Source organism: Balaenoptera musculus, chromosome 6, assembly GCF_009873245.2.
Source record: "Balaenoptera musculus isolate JJ_BM4_2016_0621 chromosome 6, mBalMus1.pri.v3, whole genome shotgun sequence".
In the NCBI taxonomy this organism is placed as follows: Eukaryota; Metazoa; Chordata; class Mammalia; order Artiodactyla; family Balaenopteridae; genus Balaenoptera; species Balaenoptera musculus.
In genome coordinates, this window is record NC_045790.1 from 32,123,553 (window position 1) to 32,142,858 (window position 19,306).

Sequence of the window (19,306 nt, forward strand, 5' to 3'; positions counted from 1 at the left end):
TCTGAATTTAATTATATATTTACCTTTACCTGTGAGTTTTATACTTTCATGTTTTCCTGTTACTAATTAGTATCCTTTTGTTTCAGCTTGAAGAACTCCCTTTAACATTTCTTTTAAGACTGGTCTAGTGTTGATGAACTCCTTCATCATTTGTTTATCTGGAAAACTTATATCTCTTTTTCAGTTCTGAAGGACAACTTTGCCAGGTAGAGTATTCCTGATTGGCAATTTTTTCCTTTCAGAACTTTGAGTATATCATCTTACTCCCTTCTAGCCTGCAAGGTTTCTGCTGAAAAATCTGTTTATGGTCTTATCTGGGTTCCTGTGTATGTAATGAGTTTCTTTTTCTCTTGCTACTTTGAAGATTCTCCTTGTCTTTAACTTTTGATGATTTAATTATAATGTGTTTTGGTGTGGGTCCTTTTGGATATATCTTTTTTAGTACTTTCTAGGCTTCCTAGATCCAGTTGTCTGACATCTCTTTCTTTTCCCAAGTCAGGGAAGTTTTCAGCCATTAATCCTTGAATAACCTTTCTGCCTCCTTTTCTCTCCTCTCTTTCTGGAACCCCTATAATGCATATTTTAAGCTATTTTCACTCTTTCATTATTTCTGTTTGCACCTCTGTTTGAAAAAATTCCACTGCCGTTTTCAGGTTTGCTGATCCTTTCTTCCACTTGAGCTAGTCTGCTGTTGAAACCATCGTATTGCATTTTTCAGTGCCGTTATTGTAGTCTTCAGTTCTATCATTTCTGTTTGGGGATTTTTAATATTTTCTATCTCTTTTTTGAAGTTCTTACTTTGTTCATGCATTACTCTCCTAACTTTGGTGTGCATCTTTATGACCATTATTTTGAACTTTGTATCAGGTAAATCACTTACCTTTATTCATTAAGATCTGCTTCTGGATATTTTTATTGTTCTTTGTTTGGAACATATTCCCCTAATTCTTCATTTTTATGACTCTCTGTTCATTTCTGCACATTAGTTAGGACAGGCACCCTCTCCCAGCCTGACAGAATGGTCTCATGGCACGTGCTCTTCGTTGTGTTTCATACTTTTGTTATTCCCCAAAAGATAGTGTTCTGAAAGGAGCTGATAGTATAGTAGAAAAAGCACAATTTACATTTGTGAAGGGGCATGATGGTGATTATAAAAAATACAGAAAATACATTAATATATTTAAAAAAACAAAATTTAAAAATTACATAGACATACTGAGAAAAAAGTTACTGAGTAAATAATTTAAAATCACCTGGATTTGTGTGGAATAAATTTCTTAAATTAGTAAGTTTTAGGCTAGGACTTGAAAGATAGTAAATGAGGCTTGGTAAAGAAATAGGAGCTAACATGAAGGAAACAAAGTTGGCAATAAGAAGTAGACTAATTTAGGTAAGGTGGAAAGGATTGCTTGGAGCTCAGAAAAGCTAATGTTGAAGAAGGCATTACGGGAGCAGGTGTTCAGTTTCATGGGAAGGTTAGTGTGGATTTTATAGAAGAGAAGTAGTAACTGTATATGTTCTTAAGCAAGGAATGATAACTGATATCCTATGCAGGATGTATTAAAATTCAAAATGTTTAGAAGCTTATGCTAGTGTAATACTTCTGTATTGTAAGCACCAGGTATTATGGTAAGTTGAGGGAAAAGGTGACTGCAGAGCTTTCTGGAGTTGTTCTTTGAGGTTGATACTTCTAATGTATACTACTGGTGTCCAGTTATTCAAAGTGCTGCTTCTTGAATGTAGATTTCTGTTATTCTTATTTTCTTTTGTTTTAGTTGGTTTCTAATACGGGTAGAGCGAATAAGGAGGAATGAGAGAGGTTCTGATTGTTGGCTGAAGATGAAACAAGCTAGCTCCAAAGTTTCCGATGGAATTATTGGTATATACTTAGTGCTTTTAAGACTGCTCCCCCACCACCAAGACTGACAAAGCTCTTTTCCTCATAGCTACTGTCATTTATGATTTTAAAATCTTATTTAATAATGATTGCTTACTCATTTGGCTGTGTCCTTTTTATTGCTTCTTGGAAACTTTTCAAGAATCATTGTAAATTCTTGTCATTATTTGCAATTATTGGTAAAATGGGTGGGAGGGGAAGTTGTACATATTTCTCACCTTTCCCTCTTTCTCCTAGCTTTTGATAATCATCCTTTAGTTTTGCTGTGCATTGGCAATCACTGATAACAATTACCTTGGAAATAAAAGCTATAGTAAATGTAACACAGATCATTTGGGTTTATTTGTTGAGGCCAAAAAAGGGCCTGTGGTGTTCAAAAAACTTTCCTTTGAGTATTCCTTCTCTATCTTCTTTGCTTTTTCTCCTCTTTCAACTTTTCTTCTCACCTACACACTTTCCATAAATGATACTCATTCCAGTGATTTTAAATACATCTGTGTATTGATAACTCCAAAATACATATAATCTTCCAGACCTCTCTCTGAGCTCTAGACTTACGTATCCAGCTTCCGACTTGATTTTGTACACTTGGACACAAAATTAACTTCTCTAAAACTCAACTTGTGAGTTCTGTTCCCCTACCTCTCCCCCAAACAAACCCATTCATCTGTATCCCACCTCCCTCTACCCAATTGCTCTTGTAAGAAATCTTATTCTTGGCATCTCCTTCTCTCTCCCTTACCCTTAATCAATCCATCATCTTGGGGGCTTTTTGATTTCACCCCTCCAAAATATTTCTCAGATCTTTCTATTTCTCCTCCACCACTTCTGCCATTACACTGGTCCAGGCTGCCATCATCTCTTGCCTGCTCTACTCCAATAGCCTCTGACTGGTCTTTCCCTACTTTTTTGTATCCTCCAGTTTCTTTGTACGAAGTGGTCACTGTCCCTGCTTAAAGTCCTTCAGTTATTTTCCACATATATGGCCTATATCCATTATCAGAGTCTCTGAGGTCCAGATGAGCCATCTATACCTTTCGTCTCTCCCCTTTAGCTTGTCCTACTCTCTCTCTGTATTCTTACCATTCCAAACCACACTGACCATCCTTATAGTTTTTATGACAGTGCTTCTAAACTAGCAAAGGTCTAGTTTTTATTTTCCAATTTGTTATGGATTGGTAATTGAATAAAATACAGTAAGAATGAAGTACTATACAAATGGAAGAGGGCACCCCAAGGAATGCAAATATAAGCTCCAATTTCCTGTTATTAGAGTAACCAGACACATAATTTTATGTAAAATTGTTGTAAAAGTTTCTGAACACTTCATTTTAATTCCTAGGCTTTTGTTGCCATGGACCAGTAACAAAGAATTTGTGGACCATACCTTGAGTAGTGCTATTCTAGAACATGAAAATCTTTTTATCATCCCAGCGTCTTTGCATTTGCTTTTTCCTCTATCAAAATGTCTATGCCTCCATTTGTTTAAGGTTTTATCCTTATCCTCAGTGCTATTCAGTTTCAGTGCATTGTGTTTAGGAGTGGTATATTAAAAAGAATATACCTTGGTTGACACTTAATATGTACGTTTAATTTGAGGACTCTTCAATTTTGAAAAAATCTCAACCATTTTTTTTTTTTTTGAAAATTGCTTCTTTGACAATTCTTTATTCTGTTCTTCCAGAATTCCTACACTGGAGCTTCTCTATGTGTTCTCCACACATGTCTCTTAACAACTTTTTCACATTTTCTATCTCTTTCAGTCTAGGTAAATTCTTCAGTAGCATTTTATAATTCACTAAATTTAGTTGTTTCTGGTCTAAAGTTTATCTCATGGGAGTATTTTATTTTAAAGATTATATATTTCACATCTAATTGGTTCTTTTTCATTTCTGCATTTTTTAATTTCATGATTCCTTGTTTATTCTTATGGCTACTATTCTTCCCTTCTTTGAAGACCCTAAACACTTTCATAGTCATTTGTAGATTATGCCATTATTTTTGTGTTGGTAAGCTCATCACGGTTTCTCAAGAGTTTTGTAACTTGCAAGGTCATATTAAATGAGAGCTTCCCCCAAACCGCCAGCTCTTTCAAGTCTTGCCCTTAATCCCTTAATGATTTTGTATTGCTTCTACCTGGCCCTCTCTAGGCTCCAGTCCAAGCTTATATTAGCTTACACTAGCATTTTATTAGTCTTGTATTTCCTACTTCCCATCCTTCAACGATACTGGGGATTTTGCTGGACAAGTGACTGTGTTCATGAGGGTTCTGACTTTGCTGCTTTGTCTCCTTTTTTCTGACTTAATAATTGCAACTTTATAAAATCTTAACCTTAGGCAGAAGTCTCAGCCTTATTTTTTCAGCCTCCTTTCTAAAGTGGGAAGCCTCACTCCAGCTGCTCGATTGCCATGAGTCTGGGTTTAATTCCCTGGCTCTAGGACACTTAAGCCCTCCTGTTATTTGGAAGGAGCTATTGCTGCCTGCTCTTGGACCTGGAATCAGGAGACCCATGACCTATTTTTGTGCCTCTATGCTTTTACTGGTCCAAGGAGATGTTTATGTTGTTTCTGTATGCATCTGTGTCTTTTTTGTTTTCCTGTTTTCCATTTTATCTATCATTGCTCTGTGGTTAGAGCAAGGATAATAAGGATCTCAAAGCATGTATTTGTCTAAACCAGCTTCTGAGAGAAGTCTGTCAGTCACACCTTACCTAGCTAACTTCCTAGTTAACCTCAGGGACCATATTTAAGCCTTTCAACACTGTCTAATGGTGCCTTGCATAGTACCAGTCACATACTGAGTTGAGGAAGTGGTAGGTTGCTACATAAGATTTCAGATTCAGATTGGGTTGGATTGCTTGTTGGTTGGGGGAAAGGTCTTACAGTACCCCTAAATATCAGTGTAAGGATGTTAGACTTTATCCTTTAGGCAGTTGGCAGTTTGAAGCCACTGGGTGGAGTATGCTAATTGGTGTTTTTTGCCTGAAAATAATGTAAAGATTTGATTGAAGCTGGGAAGGTAGAGGCAAGAAAACCTTTGAGGAAACTGGAATCATTCATGTTTGAGAGGAGGATGAGGAGGCTCAATAAGGAGGTAACGTGGCAATGATTGTTTTGAGGAGACAGTATCAGGTGGCAATGGAGAGGTCTTGATGATTGAATATGGAATCAGAAGCAGGTGAAGCCACGTTTCCATATTGGAGTGAAAAAGGCAGATGATGGTATTAGAGATGGAACTAGGAACCACTTACTTTTACTAAGATTACCTTCCTGTCCTTTTCTCTTTATTGTCTGTACTCTTCTGGATCCTTTCTTTGTCCTGGGTAACTTTCTGTTTCCTGGTCTTAATGTAAACCTGACATATCATCTGAATGAATTAAGTTCTTCCCATTTTTTTTAGTGAGTTGACCCTTAAAAATCTTTCAAAACCCATCTTCCCCTGTTCAATTTATGCTTTTGTGTTCTGTGTACAATGTGGATGGTTTTATTCCACATAGTAGCCCTCAATTTAATTTTATCTTCCTCAGGTTTAACTGTTTCTCAAGGTAGAGTATCTATTTGTTGTGAACTAATTTATTTTCTATAGGCAATTTATATCAAGTAAGCTTGGAATAATTGCAGCGGCAAGAATAGTAAACATTAAATGCCTTTGTCAAGGTAATCAGTAACTCATTTATAGATGACAAATAATTAGTCTTCACAACACCATAAACCCGTTGGTATTTGGCACATAGCATTTGAGTTTGTTTAAATAAACTTAAGAAAAAGGTAAGAGACTTATTCAAAGTGAATCTTTGATAATTACGAAAAATAATTTCCCAGGTTTTCCATTTAGTATATATACCATTGCTTCATTTAATAGAAGATACTTTAGTTTTATAAACAATAATTGGAATCTAAAAATCAATTAGAAGTTGAACAAAGCATAAAAACTACCGATCTATAAAATTATTTTACTTGGAACGCTTTAAAACTTCTGAATATAAGACTTTATATTAAAAAGCAGACAGATTCTTTAACCATGTTGGTATTATATGTATATAAGCTATAACTAGCTCTCTTTTTATTTAGTGTTTGTTTTTAACCTTCTCTTTATATGTAAATATATTGTAAGCAGAATATAGTTGTTTTTGTAAAATTTTAGTCTGACAGTTATCTTTTAATTGGAACATTAGTTCATTTACATTTATTGTAATTATTGACATATTTAGATTTAAATCTACCTGCTTATTATTTGCTTTGTTTGTTCCACTTGCCCTGTGTTTTTAAAAGGATTTTATTTGATTTATTTAAACTAAACTTTTTACATTTATATTATATAAATGTATATTCGTATTTATATTCAAGCTCAATATAAATGTGAATTTTTATCTCTTGGGACAATATAGGATCCTTCATATGTTAACTCCATTTAACCCCCTCTCAATATATGTACTACTGTTGTCAGATAGAGTATACTATGAGCATTTTACACTTTGTAGCTGTTATTACTGTTTTATGCAGTCATTGGATCTCACCACACGTTTACTGCCTCGCCACTCCCCGCCCCTTTTCTCATTTCTTTCTTCATATCAGTTTTTGTCTGGGGTCATTTTTCTTCTACTCAAAGAATACTCTTAAGTCTTCACCTTCATTTTTGAGGGGTGTTTTTTTGGATAGAGAAACGTTTTTCAGCATGTTGAGGGATCATTCTATTGTCTTCAATCTTCCACCACTGAGTTGTCAAGTCAGCCATTAGTCTGATTGTGGCCCCTTTGAACGTGATCTATCTTTTAAGGTTAAGTTGCTTTTATGAATTTCTCTTAGTCTTTAGTTATTTAGGGGTTTAACTTAGATGTGATTTTATTTATTTTGCTTGGGATTCACAAGGTTTCTTAAATTTGCGGCTTGATGTCTTCCATCAGTTTGGCGAAATTCTTAGCCATTTTCTCTTCAAACATTGATTCTGCTCCATTATCTCCCTCTTTCTGGGACTCAATTTACTTTTTTTTTTAAATTAATTAATTTTATTTTTGGCTGCACTGGGTCTTTGTTGCTGGGCTTTTCTCTAGTTGCGGTGAGCGGGAGCTACTCTTCATTGCACTGCGCAGGCTTCTCATTGCGGTGGCTTCTCTTGTTGCAGAGCATGGGATCTAGGCTCACAGGCTCAGTAGTTGTGGCGCATGGGCTTAGTTACTCCATGGCATGTGGGATCTTCCTGGACCAGGGCTCGAACCCATGTCCCCTGCATTGGCAGGTAGATTCTTAACCACTGTGCCACCAGGGAAGCCCCTCCATTTACTTTTAAGTTTGACCTTTTTACTATGTCCTCTGTGTCTTTTACTGTCATGAATAAGTTTCTATTCTTCTGTCCATCTGCTTTTTTCTGGATATTTTTTCTAACCAACCTTTAATTCACCTGTGCTTCCTTTAGCTGAGTCTAATCTGATGTGAAATTTATCTTTTTAATTCTTAATTGTAGTGAATTAAGGGGGGATTAGGGGGAAAAAAACTCTAAAAAAAACTAGGGAGGATGATTTTTTAAAATTGAGAAATATTGCCCAGGTGCATAAGCCAGCATTCTGGGAGCCTAGTAGGACTTATTTTGAGCAGACTTTCACTTACTCTTCTCACCTTTACCCCACTTCTGCCTTTTGCCCTAAGTGAATAGCCTCTCTGATAAAAAGTCTTTAGAAAGTCAACTTTCCATCTCTTTGAACTAGGGCATGGCCCAAGCAAGGGGATCTAAAGATCTAATTGCTCTTTATAATACCTTTTAACCAATTCTGTTTTCAGTTCCCCATATAACCATTATCTTCAATTCCTGAACTGTTCTAGGGCTTTGTAATACAAATCGGCATTTTTTCCTTGGCTTCCCCTACTGTAGATGCTCAGCAAATTGGAGGAAGTTGGAACTCAAGCCTACTAATTTCATCCATCTTCCTCCATCCTCCAACATTTTATTGATATCTCTTCTTTGCTATTATCTCCTCTCCAGTTTTCTTTTTTTATGGGTTTATCCTTTTTAAAAAAGTTATTTTTTTTCCATCATCTTAGTGGCCTTTGAGGTCCACTGTGTTTATCATAAGTTACAGAACTTGCTTCTCAGTGAAGCCTGTGGTTTGAAAATTAATTATGTTTATATTCTTAGGGCATTTGTTGGAAATTGCCACACACAAATCATTTTAATTTTACCCAATTGTATTTGTTGTGTAATAAAAATTCCATTTCATACAACACTTAGGTCTGCATTATGTCTTTCCTAGGGGGTGTGTTTCTTTTAGGTCAAAGCTGGGAATGTTGGTAGAACTCATTTAAAAACTTAAAGCTTGTTAGGCTGCACCCTACAGGCCTGCAAGCCTTGTAATTGCCCAGCCTTAAAACCGAAGAGCGAGCCCAGAGACAGCTAGAAACATCCTTGGTTTATTGGATAGTGACCCTTACATGTCTGATGCAAGGTCCTGGAAAGAGCAGGCAGGACGTGGCCGCAGTCTTCGCTACGGGTGGTGGGGGGTGGGTGTTACCAGTGACACAGAGAATTGGCATCAGGTTGGCTCACCAGTTACCAGGGAAACCAGCAGAAGAGCCTGTCCCTCACAGCCCCTTTGATAAACTAGCAGGTGGAGCCATTCTGATCTGAAGAGTAGAAGATCACTAAGCTGGGGGTAGGGGTGGGAGGATGGGGCGTGGGGCAAGTTGCTTATTAGGCTCTATGATTAAGAGGGAAGGTCAGTCATGCCAGTAGGGTGTGGGTGAGGCAGGCACTCCTTGAGTGGGGGATGTACACGGAGCAAGAGAACAGCCATCTTGAGTGGCCTGACCATACACAGCTCTATAGTGTTTTTGAACTTAGCAAAAGTGTTTTTATTTTACCTGTTACCTGAACTAAGCAGTATTCTCAGTGACCCTCATTTAAAGGATTGAGAACTGATAAAGCGTTTAACAATACTTCTCATTAGGAAATTGTGATGGTGACTAAATTCAGGATAATAGGCATATGGTTTTAAGTTTAAGTATGTTTGAAACATTATGGGAAAGTGAAGTTGAAAAATACCAAACTCTATACAGTGTTTATTGTAATAAAAAATATAGCCGTGTTTAAATGAAGCCTACTTATTATCTTATAATCAAACTGTATTTGGACCTGTTTTTTTTAATTGAGGTGAAATTCACACAGCATGAAATTTACCATTTTTAAAGTGAACAATTTAATAGTATTTAGTTTGTTTACAATATTTTGCAACCACCAATCACCTCTGTCTAGTACCAAAAACTTTTTTTAATTGCCCACGAAGGAGACCCTCATACTCATTAAGCAGCATTTTCAGCCCCTGGCAACCACTAATCTGCTTCTGCCTCTATGAATTAACCTATTCTAGATGTTTCAAATAAATGGAATCATACAATATATGACCTTTTGTGTCTGGCTTCTTTCAGTTACCTTTGTTTTGAGATTCATCCATGTATCACTACTTAATTCCTTTTTGTGCATAACAAAGACATAAGAAAAGTTGATGAGAAATTTTTCCTAATGCAACTAATAAAATAATAGGGACTTAAGCTGAAGAAAGCCTGTAAAACATGCTTAACATTAGTTCTATTTTGTGTGAATGCTTCTTTAAAAATCTAATTTGATGTGTTTTGATAAATGTAGAGTACATTTCTACTAAGGTATAGGAAATGAGTACAGGTCTGTGGACCAGTTAACATCATAATGTTCTTGGTTGAAGGTCCTACCCCGTCCCTAGAAGTATAAGAGAGGATAGCTGGACGTTATTGGTAAAGTAATACAAAGATATTGATTGCTGCACACTATTAACATTAGAATGAAACAGTAACCTCCATATTATCCACACTTTCTTTACGTGAATCTAGTGTTTATTTGTAAATATATAAGAACTTTTTCTTCCGAGAAAATTAAATTAATATTGTTAAAGAAAAAAAAATTATTCATGATACTTGTTAAAGAACAGCAAGGCATACTTAATTCAGGAGGACTGCTACGGTGGGGTTTTGCAGTTGGGGAGAGTTGAGTTCAACTCTGAATACAGTATGGAAGAGTGGAGATTTATAGCTGAGGTATAGAGTGGGGATTTGTGGATGGAAAATTGCTAAGAGTAAACATCAGGGGTAAGGGAGATTCTGACTAAACGGACATGACAGAATTTTTGCCGAAAGCAGGCCAGGGTGATCAGATACCGAGAGTAAGGGATTAACAGACTCAGCAAGATACTTGCTAAACCTGGAGTAAGCAGGCAGAGCCCTGAACTAAGGACAGAGCCCCAGGTCAGGGCCAAGTCAGAAAGAGGACTCAGAGGACCCTGCCTCAAGTTTGGTCAAGGAGAGTCTCTGTCAATATAGATCATTTGTGGCCAAATGTTCACAGCAATATCTAGTATAGTAAAGCTTGCTAATATTAATGTGCATCATTTTTAATTGTACAGTTTACCATTTAATCAAGCTAATCTTAAAAATGGATCTTCCTTTTTAGTGACTGTGATGCACATATTTGAGTCTGGTTTGCATATGAGAGTCGTTTATTACTACCACGTAGAAAATTCTTATAGCTATAATTGCTACTGGAATATTTTCTAGGCAGATAAATCATGCCATGTAATTGAAGATAGTATCACAACTTCCAAGTCCCCTGGAAATCATAGTTGCTTATAACTAAAAGTGAACCATTTGTGCGTTTGTACTAAGTCGGTGAAATGCTGTTGTACCCACAAATACAGAGGAAATTGAAATCATCTAGAAAAATAACTGGGACTTAAGTGAGCACTTAGGACCACAGGCCAGATTTGACTATAATGAAAGCTTTGAGGCTTATCATAAGAGGAGGCAGTGATCATCCTTATCATTGAGATTCAGGTAGGTGTCAAGTTAGTCATCGGTAGTCTCTAAGACTTAGCTGGACAAGACATTTGATGACCAGATATATTTATAGATACTTATGTGTTAAATTCTTGGTAGCCTCTTGGAAGAATGAAGTTATTCTTCTCACATAGGTGTCTATTTGAGACTTCAAAATAAGAATATAATATATCAGAATAAGAAGAGCACATATTCATTCAAAGAATGAATTCTGTCCTCCGACAGGCCGTAGAGTAGGGCAGATCGCCCCAGCTGAGTGAGGAGCTGAGCTGACTTGAGATGGGTTTGCAAAACTTATGAAGCTTGTGTAATTCTCGGTTCATGCCTCCCCCCTTTCTAAGTTGTAGCCCTCCAGAGGTCACAATTGAAGGCCCAGTGTTTCTCCTTTCCTTAGCACCACAAGACTGCCAAAAATTCTGTTATTTTCTGTTTTATTTGTTTTGCTGCTTTCTGCTTTGCTTTTCCGCTTCTTGCATTGTGTATTTTAAGAATTTGTCAAATACCTCTAGGTCAGAACTGTTGGGGGTCACATCTCTGTAACTCCCTTCCTTCAGGAAAACTTCGCAGCTCTGAACTCCAATTTTTGCCTGCATTCTTTGAAATTGCTGAAAGCTCTGATGACTACACTGCCTCTTAGCCACTGCCCTTGCCTGCCCTTGGTTCCTCTGGACTTTGCCCCATGCACCTTTTCTCTTGGTTGATTTTTCTTTGTATCCTTTCACTGTAATAAGTCATAGCTTTGAATACAACTCCGTGCTGAATCCTGTAAATCTCCTAGCAAATCACTAAACCTGGGGTGGTCTTGGGACCCCCAACACGCGTGCCCATTCCGAATTTCTGTTAAGTTGGATTGTTATCTCAGAGATTTTTTTTTTTTTTAATCTCAGAGATTTAATGTTCTACTGAGAATGACCAGAGACAGATGGAATTGTAACCCCTCTACATATGTGTGTAAATCGAGGCTCAGAGATGAATTTATCAAGGTCATCCATGTAGTAATTCCTGACAGAACCAGGAATTGCATCCACGTCTAACTCCAAAATTCCCCTGTACTTTCCTTATATCTTGCATCTTCCAAATGATTAAGCAAAATTACTGAAAGGGAATGGTTTCAGTTTTTGGAGCTGTCCTGTATTAGTTAGGAATTAACCATTTAACCCTCTCATTATGCACAAGGAGTGTTTTTAGATCAATAGCAAACTAAGTTGGAGTTTAGTGACTTAACTGTTAACCAAAGGCAACTGTTACACTGTTTTTCCAACAAAGTATCAGTAAATTAGCAACTTAACTTTCCTTTTTTTTTCCAAATAGATAATCTCTTTTTAAACATTCTGTACACTGTGTGTGTGTGTGTGTGTGTGTTGCGTGTGAATGTGTGTGCAAGTACTTATATGTATGCCGTGGGCACTTAAGACTGACAAAAGTTGTTATTTGTGTATTTTATGGATAATTTTGTTAACTTTGTGATATTAGTAGAGGCTATATAGGGTAGGAATCAAATTATATAAGTAAATACTCTCCAATATTTGTGCAGATAGAGATTTTCTTTCACCTTAGACTTAACATTTCAACACAAGAAAGACACAGTCAGCGAGTCACAAATTTCTGACAATGTGGGCAATGGAATATTTTTCTGTTTGTAAATAAGTTTCAGAAATTCTCCCCCAGGGTATCTTTATTTATTTATTTTAAAATTTTACTGTCTGAAAACAGGAAGGTTGGTCTCAGAATTGTAAAAGAGTGCAGGGTTAAGGGAGGATCCTGAGTTACAAAGGTAAGGCAGCATTTTTAGTCTGCTAGGCTTGGGGCAGCCCATCACCTGGACTCTTTAGGAATGGAGAAAGATTGATTTACTTTTTTCTTTAACAAGGCAGGTTTTATTAATGTCATAATAACATTTTATACTTGTGCAGCTTAGGAGTTTCAAATGCTTTCCCATTTACTATCTAATTTGAGCCAGACCACTTTGTGAGGTGGTGGGGCTGCTTTACACTTGAGAAAAACCGGTGCTTGGAGAAAGTAAGTGACTTGTTCAAGATCACACAGCTGGCTAACAGAGGAGTAGAGGCACAAACCCAGACTTTCCGACTCCATGTGTCCCCCGTGCTTGTACAGGTAACAGAGCTGAGGGTCTACACTCTGGTGTCTCGGATGTCAGAACAGCCGTAATGGCAGCAGATGAGTGTACGTCTGAGGGAGACACTTAATTTTTTAGGTTTAATTTTGTGCAGTGCCTAATAGTTTAACATAAGGATAGCCAGAAAACCTTCTGAATCTGAATGAAGCAGAATTATAAACCTTGTCCACATCATAACAATACCATACAACAGAGAATTTCAATGATTTGTCCTGTGAGAATGCCCTCTGGGGGAAAGTTTTGATATTTACCCTGAAGCAGCATGAGGAGGATTTGTTTTTGAATTAAAATGCTATTCTCTTTTAGAATGAAATGTTTCTAAATCCAGAATAGAAGGACATTAAGGCAGGTATATATGGAACAGCTATTAGAATGAAACAAAAACAGGGCAAAAGGAGTAAACATATGTGAAGAAAATGAGGGGAACACGGAAGTAGTGGTGGGAAAAGCAACGTAGTAGTGATGGGAAATAATTAAATGTTGATTAGACACCAAGGGGGGAAAGGTGGGGTGGGATGAATTGGGAGATTGGGATTAACATGTATACATTAATATGTATAAAATAGATAACTAATGAGAACATGCTGTATAGCACAGGGAACTCTACTTCATTTTGCTGTACAGTAGAAACAAACACAACACTGTAAAACAACTATACCCCAATAAAAAAAATTAGACTTTCTTTTTTTATGATTAAAATAATATTTGAATTCCTGTCTGGTGATATAAAGGGATTGTTTTATAACACTAGGGCAGATTACCTTAGTCTTTCTCTGAAGTGAAGGTTATTGTGAGATCATGTGTGTGCAGGAACTTCCTGAGTTGTAAAGCGCTCAAAACATATGTTGGAATTATTAATAAAAGTAAAGCTGAGTTGTTAGGATTGATCTTGTGCCTTAAGTTTTTTCACTAAGGTAAAATCACTGGGATTGGGTGATATGAAAATGGATGATCTTGTCAACCTTGTGGCTTCTCATGGAGTTCAGCAAACATTTGTTCAGGGCTACAGTGTATCAGGTAGTCTGGGAGCCGACCGTCAGGAGGTGCCAAGAGACACCTGTGATTTAGTACTGAGAAGACAGGCCCTCAATAGATGGTTTCAAATGCATATGAGAAACATCAGATAGAATGTGCAGGGTACAAAGGGCGTGTATAGAGAAAGGGCAGCGTGGGCTTTAATAAAAGAAGAGCATCTAAAGTGACAGTAAGAAGGCTGCTTTCAGTGAGCGATGGGGGTTGTTTTCTTCCTTCTCTTTCCTCATCTCGGTATCCCTCTAGCTCCTTAAACCCAGATCTACTGACCTCTCCTGTCCCCTCTGCCCCCCTCCCCACCATAAGTTAGCACTGATGGCCCCGTTACCATTGCAGGATATACCGAATATTTCAGCTGTAGTGTTGTCCTTAATGAAGCTGGACCAGGAACATGATTTTGTTAGGATCCACAGAAACAGGAGTCAAATATCAGGGCCAGTGTGGGTTACAGCAGTGGGCTAAGAATATGAAACTAAGTCCACTCCTGGCTCTTAGAATGGGTGATGCCAGAACGTGAATGGAGTTCATGTCACAGGCGGCATATGAATAAGCCAAAACCAAGAACTTACAGTCTTAAATTATTTTCTGTATCCAGAGCACTGAACGTTCTTTATTGTGGGATTTCTTCTAAATTTCCAGGAGCTTGCCTTCCAGGTCGTGCTTCTCTGTCTGAAAGTTCTTGCCAGCATCTGATGCCAGCTCCAAGTCTCCTTGTTTTCTGGAAGCTTCTGTGGCTTGATCCTGGGCATCTTTATTGTCCCTGAATTAACTTCTCTCCTTCAGTTTCCTTATTGACTTACAGTTTATAAGACTAGGCTTTTTCTTTAAACTCTTTCCCTTTGTTCAAATTGATTAATTTTTTAGTATTTAGCTTCCCTGGGACACCCTGAGAATTTGAAACACCAAGGTCAAGATGGAATGAATTAACAGTTTTTCAAAAGAAAGAAAGAGTATAATTGTCATTTTAAAGGCAAATAATTTTTTAATCCAACTTTTTTTTTCTAAAAACCTAGCAGAGTGATGATATTTTAGTTGCATAATGGTGAAATTGTTCTTGTGAATGTTAGATGTATTGTAAAGTCTTACACAATCTTCCAAACCACTCAGCTTGATTTATCAGGACTACTGTATCATGGTGCAAGCTCTCAGCGTTTAAGAGGAAGTTTACTATACAAGATCAAGGTAGTTTTGCAATGTGTTATTCTCTTTTCCTTAATTAGCAAGATTAAAACAATTCTAGGAAAAAAGATACTCTCACCAGATGAGTTTTGCCTTCTTGTCTCAGAAAATTAGAACAATATAATCCATTAACTTGTCTTTCCTGTTTAAACTTCCAGATATCTGAACTGAATTTAATATTCAGTTGCAGGAATTCTTTCATTTTAGGTGCCTAATAACATCTCTTTCTCTGCTCATTTGACAAGATTATTGTTCCCCATTTATTGTCTGATTTTATAGCTTTTAATTGTATCAGCAATGGGAAGTAGGTGGGATATAAACAAACATATATCTATATGAAGCTAAGATCGTTTTGCTCACAAAATGGGGACGTTGAAATGTTTCTGTAGTGTTTCTTTGATATGGGTGTGTGTGTGTGTGTGTGTGTGTGTAAAATCTCCCAAATGTGGAGAAGTCAGAATACTGTGATTTTTTTGAAGAGGAAAGAATATGTTACCCTAGTGGAAGGGTTGTCTTAATCCCAAACAGCCTGCCTAATGAAATATTTAGAAGCACTTAGTGCTTTTAGCAAATATCTTCTTCTGTGTCCTAAGGGAAAGTAATTAACCTGGGTATGGAGTGTTCACTTGTTTTTCATTTTTATTCTTGACCAGTGGAAACTGTGAGGATGGGTATATGGGCCGTTTTCATGGCAAATAATTACTTTACAGACTTAGAATAAGTGCACAGTTTACAGACTTAGAATAAGTGCACAGTTTCTTATAAAGCCGGTTGAAATTATCTGTTACTTGATTTATAGTGATTAAAATACACTTTTAGAGTCTACAAATTGATGGAATCCTTCAAAGAAGTAACCTAATGAGCGAGTCCATTGTTTTTTGTAGCTATCTAATTGTAGCATATATATTGACACTCTTGTCAGATAATTAGAAATCAGCATTTCACCCTTTATTATCAATGCAATAGATTTCGGCTACTATAAATTTCTTAATTTGTTCATTTGGGTAACATTTTAAAAAATTAACCCAAATTACTTGTATTATATTGAAATCAAAGTTAATCCAGTATGGCCAAATAATCTTATATTAGAGCCTTGAAAACTAACGAAATCTTGTGTGTTCCATGTGCTTTGGCTACAGCCCCACCACTTATGTTTTGGATGAAGATGAACCTCGATTCCTTGAAGAAGTTGATTACAGTGCAGAAAGTAATGATGAGTTAGATATTGAATTGGCTGAAAGTGCAGGAGACTATGAACCTTCTGCACAAGAAGAAGTACTTTCTGACTCTGAATTATCAAGAACATACCTACCTTGAGCCCTTTGCCATCTCTTGTGAACTGCAAAGAAGAAATGAAATATCTTGGTTTTCATTACACAGGAAGTTTGAGAGCAATGAGTGTATAGAGAGGTGACTCAGAAAGACAGAAAGCAGCTTGGGCCTGTTTGGTTTCAAGACAATAAATATGTTATTAATTCATGATGAAATTGGCACTTGTTTTATTTTAGATATTCAATGCACTTTACATAGCATTGAAGTATCAAATATTGGATTTACTTTTTCAAAACCTGAGTATCATTGCATGAATTTTTATCTCCTTATGGTTATATCCTGCATCAAATGGATAACTTTGAAGTGTGTGAGAATATGAAATCTAAATTCTAGAGTTGTTGAGAATCCTGGGTTGTTGAAAACTAATATGTATGTACATGGATTCCTGTAGATGTGTCTGTGTAAGGGTGGGTAGATATTGAAGATAAGACTGTTCTTCAAAATCATGTTAACTGTTGAGTTGTGACTGAAATACTCCAGAGTTTTCCTTGAAACCATTACATTCTACATTTACCAAGTTGAACAAATAAAAGCTCTATTAAATGTTGCATTCATTTTTTCATTCTTTTTAACCAGCTCAGATTATTTGGTCTATAGAATCTTTGGGGGAATATTATGATAATCTGACATCTGAAAACATTGACAAAAATTTGTAAAAAAAAATGCTTAATTTACTAGTGTTAAGTTTTTTTTGTTTTTTTTTTCATTTATCTTTGGCTGCATTGGGTCTTTGTTGCTGTGCGCGGGCTTTCTCTAGTTGCAGTGAGCCGGGACTGCCCTTCGTTGTGGTGCGTGGGCTTCTCATTGCGGTGGCTTCTCTTGTTGCAGAGCACAGGCTCTAGGCACGCGGGCTTCAGTAGTTGTGGCTCACAGGCTTAGTTGCTCCAAGTCATGTGGGATCTTCCCGGACCAGGGTTCGAACCCATGTCCCCTGCATTAGGCAGGCAGATTCTTAACCACTGCACCACCAGGGAAGCCCTAGTGTTAAGTTTTTTATAGCATAAGTATACCTATCTATCATAAAAAATATACTTGAACAGCCCTTTTCTCTAAAATTGTGTCTCATGGCTGCACCTAAAGTCTATCACTGCAGTCAGTTTGTTAAAAAGCTTTAAAAATTCAGTGAGGCTATGAGCCATTGTTAAATGTATATGAAGTTTATATAGCACCTCCTGAGCTGTGCTGTTATTAGATGTGCTAAAGTGAATTCAGGGCATGCTGACACTGGTAACCGAGTCCTAGAAGATGGCAGTGAATTTCAGCCTTTTCTTGTAGTGACATCTTCCTGAGTTTAAGCTGTCCTGCTGCAAGAATGTCTTTGTCCTCAAGTAAAATAAAACAAGTCCAGGGTCTTTGGATAAGTGCTTTAAGAACTAAGTTTCTGTTGTAACAAAACAAATCCAAAAAGATAACTTAAGAACAGACTCTTGCCAGGACTCGGGTGCTTTGGTTTTGGCACATTATCTTCACTTATTCCGGAAGAGAATTTTTTAAAATCTTTTTTGAAAAACCTGTAATTATGGAAAAGAAATTATAAAAGAGTATTTTTCAGAGTTTTGCATTTTCCAAATCAATGATTTTCATTGTTTTATTTGAGGCATTTCATCCACAGTGTAGCTTCTTTTTGGTGTCAGAGGAACCATGTGTAAAAACATAGCAAGGGGCCTTGATAATGAGGTCTTTTCCCTAAATAGCCTAATTCTTATTAATGTCAGAAAATAAAGACTAAATAGATTGTGAAACTGAACCAGCCCTCTTAATGTGTGGTGACCTGAAAGATGAGGATACCTTAGCAAGGTAAAGTATTATTTATTTAATAATTTATCTAACAATTCATAAAGTTATTTTATTATTTCTATATATGGAAAGTAATTACATATATAATTATAATATTTTCAGAGGGTGGATTATGGAGCCACAATGTCTGTATGTGCACTTCTCTTGGATCTTACAAAACTAGACATTAAAAACCAAGGCAACTGCGGCTACTAGAATGTGCAGAATAACTCAGAACGTGTGTTTCTTATGTTAGCAGTGTAAAAACCCCTTATGTACTGCTATAATATTTTCTATAGATCAGGCATATCTTTTAGTATATTTACAAACCTGAATATGCCTTTTATTAAATAATTATTCACAAGATTGAAGAGAAAGTCTTTATAGTTAGGAAATGACTTTTTTCTTTAACAATAAATAGCTTTGGAAAAGTAAGAAATACTTTAAAATCCTAACTTTCCTAATGAGGGGTAAAACTAAGTTTCATAGGCTATTTGTAGCTAAAAAGGCCCTAAATTTTACCTTTGTGGCTATGTCTTTTTAGATTTTCAAAGAATGATTGAGGTGCCTTCAGTGCCATAATCCTGAAAATTAATGTGGCTGATAAACTGAGTCTATTATGGAATTTAGATTTATTGAATTTACGTTGAATTTGTAGCTGTGAATTTCTTAACTGTAGTTTTGATCTAATGCAGTGGTTCTCAAACTGTATACAGCAGCGGTCCCCAATCTTTTTGACACCTGGGACCGGTTTCATGGAAGACAGTTTTTCCACGGGCCGGGGGTGGGGGTGGGGGTGGGGGATGGTTCAGGCAGTAATGCAAGCGATGGGGAACGATGGGGAGTGGCAGGTGAAGCTTTGCTGGCTCTCCCGCCCACCCGTCGCTCACCTCCTGCTGTGCGGCCCGGTTCCTAACAGGCCAAGGACCAGTACCGGTCTGCGGCCTGGGAGTTGTGGACCCCTGGTTATACGGTATATATTGTGTGCATCAGAATCACCTGGACTTGCTTCTCAAAACACAGATTACTGATTCTGTAGATCTGAGGTGGGACCCCCAAATTTGCATTTCTTAAAAATTCTCAGGTGGTGACGCTGCAGG

At 37.0% G+C, this 19,306-nt stretch overlaps 1 protein-coding gene across 1 annotated transcript in view; it reads left to right on the forward strand.

Annotated features, from left to right (window-relative positions):
• Positions 1–17,127, forward strand: part of AGTPBP1 (ATP/GTP binding protein 1) — a 180,075-nt gene extending 162,948 nt beyond the window's left edge. Inside the window, 1 exon segment of the mRNA XM_036856416.1 lies at positions 16,238–17,127. Within this exon segment, the coding sequence (XP_036712311.1) occupies positions 16,238–16,415 (178 nt within the window). The 3' untranslated portion in view covers positions 16,416–17,127.
• Positions 17,128–19,306: the final 2,179 nt, after the last annotated feature.